This window comes from Festucalex cinctus, chromosome 6 (genome assembly GCF_051991245.1).
Source record: "Festucalex cinctus isolate MCC-2025b chromosome 6, RoL_Fcin_1.0, whole genome shotgun sequence".
NCBI classification, from domain to species: domain Eukaryota; kingdom Metazoa; phylum Chordata; class Actinopteri; order Syngnathiformes; family Syngnathidae; genus Festucalex; species Festucalex cinctus.
Genome location: NC_135416.1, coordinates 3775311 through 3783732, shown reverse-complemented (window position 1 = coordinate 3783732; position 8422 = coordinate 3775311). Strand labels below are relative to the sequence as shown.

At 33.8% G+C, this 8422-nt stretch overlaps 2 protein-coding genes across 2 annotated transcripts in view; both read right to left on the bottom strand.

Annotated features, from left to right (window-relative positions):
- Positions 1 to 2277: 2277 nt before the first annotated feature.
- Positions 2278 to 6354, bottom strand: sfrp2 (secreted frizzled-related protein 2). Its single transcript, XM_077525535.1, has 3 exons — positions 5259 to 6354; positions 4248 to 4328; positions 2278 to 4163 (listed from the first exon to the last, which is right to left on the bottom strand). Exons 1-3 carry the CDS (start codon positions 5800 to 5802, stop codon positions 3856 to 3858), a joined length of 933 nt encoding a protein of 310 aa, XP_077381661.1. The 5' UTR covers positions 5803 to 6354; the 3' UTR covers positions 2278 to 3855.
- A 637-nt stretch (positions 6355 to 6991) lies between these two features.
- The window catches only part of dchs2 (dachsous cadherin-related 2), a 32753-nt gene continuing 31322 nt past the window's right edge, over positions 6992 to 8422 (bottom strand). Inside the window, exon 24 of the mRNA XM_077525120.1 lies at positions 6992 to 7112. The gene's annotated coding sequence lies outside the window, so the exon portion shown is untranslated. The remainder of the gene's footprint in view (positions 7113 to 8422) is intronic.

Genomic DNA, 8422 nt, shown 5'->3' with positions numbered 1-8422 from the left:
TGGTCATTTATTTACAGCATTTTTTAAAAATAATAAAAGCCTTAGTATACTTGCCTGACTATACATGGTCATCTTTTTTTTTTTTTTTTTTTTTTTTAATGCCTTACTATACATGGCTATTCTTTTTTTTAAATAAATGTCTTAAAATACATTTTAACTTTTTAAAAGAAATATTAAAACAATTACTATAATGGGCATTTATTTACAGTATTTTGTTTTTAATAATAAATATTTTTTTTAACAAATAAATGCCTGACTATACATGGTCATCTTTTATTTTTATTTTTATTTTTTATTTTTTTTTTATTATTTTTTATTTTTTTTTAATGCCTTACTATACATGGCTATTTAAAAAAAAAATGTCTTAATATACAGGGTAACTTTTTAAAATAAATAAAACCATTACTATAATGGTCATTTATTTACTTTTTTTTTTTTGTAATAAAAGCCTTAGCCTTACATAGTCGTTTTAAAATGTTTAAAAAAAAAAAAGTCTTACTATACATGGTCGTTTAAAAAAAAGAAAACATTACTTTCCATGGTTGTTTAGAAAAAAATAAAAGCCTTACTATACTATTACTATACTTGTTAATTATTATTTTTAAAAACAAATAAATGCCTGACTATACATGGTCGTCTTTTTTTTTCATTTTTTTTTTTTTTTTTTAAATGCCTTACTATACATGGCTATTTAAAAAAAAATGTCTTAATATACAGGGTAACTTTTTAAAATAAATAAAACCATTACTATAATGGTCATTTATTTACTTTTTTTTTTTTGTAATAAAAGCCTTAGCCTTACATAGTCGTTTTAAAATGTTTTAAAAAAAAAAAGTCTTACTATACATGGTCGTTTAAAAAAAAGAAAACATTACTTTCCATGGTTGTTTAGAAAAAAATAAAAGCCTTACTATACTATAACTATACTTTTTTATTTAAAAAAAAAAAATACATGGTCATTTTTTTTTATTTTTTTTTACATGGTCGTTTAAAAAAGTCTTACTATACATGGTCGTTAAAAAAAAGAAAACACATTACTATACATGGTTGTTTAGGAAAAATAAGCCTTACTATACTATTACTATACTTGTTAATTATTATTTTTTTAAAACAAATAAATGCCTGACTATACATGGTCATTTTTTTTTATTTTTTATTTTTAAATGCCTGACTATACATGGCTATTTAAAAAAAAATTCTGAATATACATGGTAACTTTTTAAAAGAAATAAAACCATTACTATAATGGTCATTTATTTACAGTTTAGGCCTTAGCCTAACATGGTCGTTTAAAAAAAAAAAAAGTCTTACTATACATGGTCGTTTAAAAAAAAGAAAACATTACTTTCCATAGTTGTTTAGAAAAATAAAATAAAAGCCTTACTATACTATTACTATACTTTTTTTTTTTTTTTTTAAATGCCTGACTATACATGGTCATTTTTTTTTTTTTTTTTTTTACATGGTCGTTTAAAAAAAAGTCTTACTATACATGGTCGTTACAAAAAAGAAAACACATTACTATACATGGTTGTTTAGAAAAAAAGCCTTACTATACTATTACTATACTTGTTAATTTTTTTTTTTTTTTAAACAAATAAATGCCTGACAATACATGGTCATCTTTTTTTTTTTTTTTTTTTACATGGTCGTTTAAAAAAGTCTTACTATACATGGTCGTTAAAAAAAAGAAAACACACTACTATACATGGTTGTTTAGAAAAAAAAAGCCTTACTATACTATTACTATACTTGTTAATTTTTTATTTTTTTTAAACAAATAAATGCCTGATGGTCATGGGTCATGGGTCATGATCACCCCATGGTCATCTTTTTTTTTTTTTTTTTTTTTTTTTTTTTTTTATGCCTGACTATACATGGCTATTTTAAAAAATAAAAAATACATAAATAAATATCTTAAAATACATGGTAACTTTTTAAAAGAAATATTAAAACCAATTACTATAATGGTCATTTATTTACAGCATTTTTTTAAATAATAAAAGCCTTAGTATACTTTTTTTTTTTTTTTTTAACAATTAAATGCCTGCCTAAATGCCTGCATGGTCATCTTTTTTTTTTTTTTAAATGCCTTACTATACATGGCTATTTCTTTTAATTACAAAATTTTATATATATATATATATATATATATATGACAAAAAATAAGAATAAGCCGTTTTGTATGTTCCATTTATATTTCTTTCAACATAAAATGAATGTTTTATTGATTAATTGTATTTATCATATTAGATTAAATCGTAGAAATAAAACAGCTACTGTGAATGCCATTTATTTTTTTTCCAAAAAGTGGATACAAGATCAAATGATCACATTTTGATATTTATAAAACAAAACATCAAAAACAAATATTGCACAACAAAGAGATTATTAGCAAAATCAACATTTATAATGTCTACAACAAAACACTTCAAAACTAGGAGACCAAATATAAAAAAATGAAGGCAGAAAATGAAAATGGTCGTTTTGTATCTGTTAGTGCTCAAGTATCAAAAATACTATTAAAAAAAACAAACAAACAAAAAACAAAAAAAACGATAACATAGCCATATCTCATGTTTGGCTTGAGAAAATGTTCGGATTATCATTTGCATTTTTTCCAACAACAATTTCAGTGATTCATTTTATGAAACAAAAGTTTTATTTATGACTTTATTCTATTCAGGCCTTCCAGAAATTCAACAGTCATACAAAATTAAGCTGGCAATTGAACCTTGAAACTCAAACAATTCAACAGACCAACAATTTGAAATTATGCCAATAAGACATTTGAGCTGGAAAGTCGAAAATTTAAGTTCAAATTTCAAGGAAATTCAGCAAGAATATAGCACACAAATAAAAAAACAACAAAAAAAAAACGAAAAGGAAATCATTGTCAGAAAATGTAACAAAAAAAAAAAAAAAAAAAAACTAGTTCAAAAATCAAGAATTTGATGAAATTCGATCCAAAATTTCAAGGTCAGAAGATATACCATTTAGTAAAAAAAAAAAAAAAAAATCAAACAAGATATTAGTCTGAACAATTTTGAAATTTTATTTCAAAGTCAGTTTGTCAAACACAAATTTAGCTTGATAAGTTGGAAATTTGAAGAATTAGAAGAATAGTAACAACATGTAAAATTGGAGACGACTTAAAATATTTTAAGTTCAAGTTTCTGTTTGAAAAAAAAAATGTATGGGTTATGGAAATTCCGAATTGTTTGGGCTAGCCACATTTAAAAAAAAAACCCAAAATAAAATAATTTATGATGTTCGAATTTTTGTGCAATTTTTTTCTTCTGAAAAATCCAATTTGAGCTAGCCAAATTATTAAAAAAAATAAATAAAAATTGACAAACTTAACTGATATCTTTTGGCACTAACACGATCATCTATTTTAAAAATTCAAATGGATGAACTTTTTTTTTTTTTTCAATTGGAAAACAATACAAGTCGAAAGGCCATCTTGAAATTTAACACTCAAATTTTTGATGTTTACGCAAAATTGTTGTACAACTTCTGAAAATTCCGAGCTGGTCGAGTTAACATTTTTCAAAATGAGTTTCACTGTTTACAATTTCACACGAACATGACACTACTTGTTACTTATATCATAATCTGTTTTAACAATTTAAAAGGATAAACGTTTGCATGTGTTCTTTTTTTTTTTTTCATACATTTTTTTTTTTTAAACTAAAAATCTAAGATGGTGCTTAATGATTTTAAAATCAGGCTAATCGAAATGGGCGGGGCGATTAAAACAGTCTTGTGTCGTTTTTTTTGTTGTTTTTTTTTGGGTGGGGGTGGAATATTTATTTATGTATTTTTTTATTTTGGTGTTTTTTTTTTTTTTTTTTAGCACTGCAGCTTGCGTATGCTGCGCGAAATCCTCTTGAAGTCGCGGCGGCCCCTGTGCCAGCGCTTGAGCGAGGTGAGCAGCAGGCGCCCGTCGTCCATCTTGCGGCCCACCGCCAGGTAGGCGGCGTTGATGTCGTCCATCTCGTCGCAGACGCAGCGCAGGCCGTCTTTGAGCCACAGCGCCGCCTTGCGCAGGTCGCGCTCGCTCACGCCGCGCAGCTTGTAGACCGTCTTGCTCTTGCTCTCCGGCACGATCCGCATGTCGCCGTCCGCGTAGACGATCTCCTTCACTTTGATTTTCAGAGCTCGACGACGAGGAAAGCAACAACGTGGTTACGATCCAAACGTATTCAACGTCAAATGAAACAAAAGTCGAAGCTGCTGCTCACCAAAATCGTTTTTGCACAAGTTGTCCACTATTTCGTTGTCATTTTCATCCGTTTCCTTGCAGGCGTCGCACACTTGTGGCACTGAAAGACACACAAAAATTTTTTTTACTTGAGGTACGTGATGGTTAGATTGTCGTGCACTGCTCCAGTACAACCAGTAGAGGCACTCTTGAGTCATTTGCAAGTTGGCTTATGTCCAAAGAAGAAAACATGACAAAACATCGCAAAAAAAACCATCCTGATTAATTTTTATTTTTTTTCTTAAGCCATTCACTGCCAGCTCAGTCGAAATAGATCATTGACGTATATATCCGTCAATGGCAATTAATGAGTTCAAAATTCAACTTTTTTTTTTTAAGTCAATTTAGGAAATATACCCACCCCAAGAGTTTTTACCTTTCAAGAATAAAAAAAAGGTTAGTTGAGGAAAATAACATTTCTTTCATATTACATTTTAATAAATAATAATAATTTTCCACCAAAAACTACTTATTTGCTTCCAAGACGATTCTTCTTGTAAAAAAGAGAAAATAATTTTATTTTTTATTAAGTCAGACTATTACTTCAAAAAAATAACAGAACATCCTACTTTTTCCTATTTAAAAAAAACAAACAAAAAAACAATATTGGTTATCCACACTTTTCAAATTTTTTTGGTTAACTAAAAAAAAAAAATGCATTGGAACAGAATAACTGTAGTGTAGAAAAATACAAATATCTTCCTTTTCAAGAAAAAGATTCTTAAATAAAAAAATATGGAAAATGTAATTTCAGAGATCAACTTTTGATTAAAAAACAAAAAGAGAAAACATTTTCCCCTTGGTTTATTTTTCAGAAGAAAAAAAAATCTAAAAAAAACTTAAATTGATCAGATTCGACTTTTATCTTAACTATTTAACAGTTTAAAAAAAACACCATAATTTTCTTAAATTCTCCGTGAAAAATGATTTCCCCTCAAAGCACAAGATGCGTTGAAAAGGCCTTTTAATTAATTAATGAACGGCCTCGCACCTTCCGCGGCGGCGTCGGGCACTGCGTTGCGGAGGTCGGACGGCGGGATGCACAGCTGGTCGCCGTCATCGGCGGGGAAGGCGCGGCAGTCGAGCATGGGGGGCCACGGGAAGCCGAAGGCGGCCATGACGGGCGCGCAGCCGCGCTCCACGCCCTCGCACAGCGAGCGGCACGGCCGGACGGCCTCGTCGAGATCCGGCAGGCAGACGGGCGCGAAGAGCGAGCAGAGGAACTTGCGGGTGTCCGGGTGGCAGCGCTTGTGCACCAGCGGGATCCACGAGGACGCCTGCTGCACCGCCTCGCTCATGCTCTCGTGGCCCAGCAGGTTGGGCAGGCGCATGTCGCTGTACTCCATGTCCCGGCACAGCTGCAGCGACGCCGGGATGGCCTTGCACTGGCTGCGCTTGTACGGGCGCTCCTCCTCTTCCTCCTCCCGCGGGGGCCCCGAGTCGTACGGGCCCCCGGACGCCCGAGCCCGCGACGTCAGCAGGAGCAGCGGCAGCAGGGCCCACGCCGCGGCCAAAGCCACAGCAGCCGGCGTCATCGTGAGCGTGAGCGTGGGTGGAAGACTGGCAGTGTGACCTCCTCCGAGACTTTTCTTCAGTCAAAACTCTGGGAGGAGTCCGCAGAGGGGGCGTCGACGGTCGGATTTAAATACGAGTCTGCTTACAAAAATCGGACTTTATTTCTACACAAATAAAGCTATTCCGCCCTTTACATTTAATAACAATTTTGTCGTCCGTTGTGGCTGCAATTATATTCTTGACCACCAGATGGCAAAACGCAGCTTACACTGTGACGCGCAACATTTGATAGCAGAAGAAGAAAAACCCGGAAGTCGTTCGCCCGCCTTAATTTTTGTTCAGAATTATTTCATGTCATCTTCTGTAATCCTATTTTAAAACGCCACAGAAAGCGACGGCACTATGTTTATTTTGAAATGTACGTCTTTAGACATGATTATTGATGTATATAATGAGACGATACGTTTATTAGTTTGGGAAAAAAACGCGATCGTACTGTAAACACAGGATGCGTAATGGATAAGTCAAGTCATCTTATATAGCGATTTCAAACAACCTTCGCTGTCACAAAGCGCTTTACAGAAACACAACAAAACAAACATCACATCAAATATGAACAGAAATACAATACAATCACAACAAACCATTTTTTTTTCATTCATACTACATACGCTTTGATGTTTTAAGCAGTTATTGATGAAAGACAGAACAAAATATTGTTAGTCTTTCTCCCTCAATAAATTGTCTTTAAATATGTTTGTATTATTTGTGTGTTTAAAAACGTTTGCTTTTTTTTCTTCCAAACCTAAGATCTTCCAAATCATTTGTAAAATCAGGCTTTCTAAAATCTTGTTCTTGCAATGTCCGTTCTTTTAGTTATTGTAGTAAGCTACTTTTTATTTATTTATTTACTTTACTTTTTAATGTCTTTTTTTTTTTTTTTTTTTTGTTAACTGCTTTTAAATGTTGTGTACGAAACACACTATAAATAAAGTTGCCTTGTGTGTCGAATGTTGCGTAAACATAGTGACACTGAAAGCTAATTTTAGCACAGGTCTTATTTTTGTCCCAATCTCCTTTTTTACCCCCCCCAGCCTTCATTGTGGAAGTCAAAACAAAACGGGCTTGACGTGTTTGCTTCATTGCCGCCAAATGAGCCAAGTCGTCAGGTCATCCGTCTGTCCGCTCAATGGAGCGTTCATTTTCCATCATTAGGAGGATTGCGGTGCACCTCAGTGCACCTGGCTGGGGGTGGGTGCGCCCCGCCAGGGGTGGAAGGTAACCCAATCCGGACTCCGCACTTCTGCTTCTTCTCACGCTCCAACTTCTTCTGTGTGGGGGGAGAAAAAAACAAAAAAACAAAAAACGTCACTACAGCTCATCGGTCTTATGTGCGACGTTTGTGGGGATTTGACGCTAAGTGCTTGGTTGGACCCCAAGAATCAAAATGTTCTGATTTGTTAGTGGTATGATGTGCATGTTTTGGAATTTGCTTGTTAAGAGAAAGTTGCTCCTCAAATGAAGCCTCTGATCGCAAAATTACGCCACAAAGAAAGAAAAATATTTTCATTATTTACGTATGTTTTGTACACTAAACCCAATTTAGATTTCGATGTGGTTTGAAAGTTGAAAAATGCGTAAATCTTGGCGATGATGTATTTGTTTTTTTTGTATTTGGGGTGCACAGCTGGTCATTAACATCTCTCAAATTCAAACTTTTGTGCGTCACTTCAAATGGAGCTCAACATGTGGTCCTAATTGGGTCCTGTTTTAATACCGCCTCATTTGCCTGTCCAAAAAGAGAACTTCAGGGGTCCGCTGTTATCCTCGCAACATGGCCAAGCTATTTTTAGACCAGGTTGGTTTCGAGTCAGGGACGCACAGGAGGGGGTCTGAGGGAGGGTTGGGGGGTTGGAACAACTTGACCCTAAAGTTGTTTGGCGCACATCACTTTTGGAGTTGCTGACATGTCGTCAAAAGGCTGAAATGAACGTCAAACCCGAGTTTGTGAGAGGCATCCGTCTTCTGTGCTGGTTTAAAAGTGGGTAGGGGGGGGGTTCTTGTAGACCACATCCATCACTGAAGGATTTTGAGAGTGGGTGAGCAGGTGGGGGTCAGAGGGGTCAACGACCCTCCTGTGTCCAGCCCCCGAAACAACCCTGCTGCTTTCCACAAGGGGTTCAGAGGTCATCTGACTTGGTCGTCACAGACAAACTTTTAAAGTGAGTCACTCGAGGCCTCACGTTACAGGCTGGTCACTTGTCAGGGTTAGGAGGGCGGAGCTAGAAATTCATGTTTATTTCAGAATCTACATAACAATAAAAATACAGTAGGACATACACATTTGTTTACATTTAAATCGGCATCTCGTTTTCTGCTTCCTTCTATTTTGTTTTTTTTACTTTTACTTTACTTTTCAAAACAAAATAATTACAAGTCAACACATTAATATGTATACTGGCAATATGATTTTTTTTGGGGAAATATAAACAGTTTAAAAAATATATTTTATTTTTCTTATATTATTAATTTATCATTTGACATCTCAGTCTTCCTTATCCTAATCCTTTTTTTTAAATTTTTTTTATTTTAACACGTGTAATTATGTATAAATACGTCTTTGGGAGCATGGTAATATTT

What these genes read in the sequence shown, in the direction of transcription:
- sfrp2 (XM_077525535.1), bottom strand. Translation starts at nt 5,802, where the DNA reads ATGACGCCGGCTGCTGTGGCTTTGGCCGCGGCGTGGGCCCTGCTGCCG. An exon ending in GCCCGACGCCGCCGCGGAAG is followed by an intron (nt 4,329 to 5,258) that starts GTGCGAGGCCGT and finishes TGTGTCTTTCAG; the next exon opens with TGCCACAAGTGTGCGACGCC. An exon ending in CTTGTGCAAAAACGATTTTG is followed by an intron (nt 4,164 to 4,247) that starts GTGAGCAGCAGC and finishes CTCGTCGTCGAG; the next exon opens with CTCTGAAAATCAAAGTGAAG.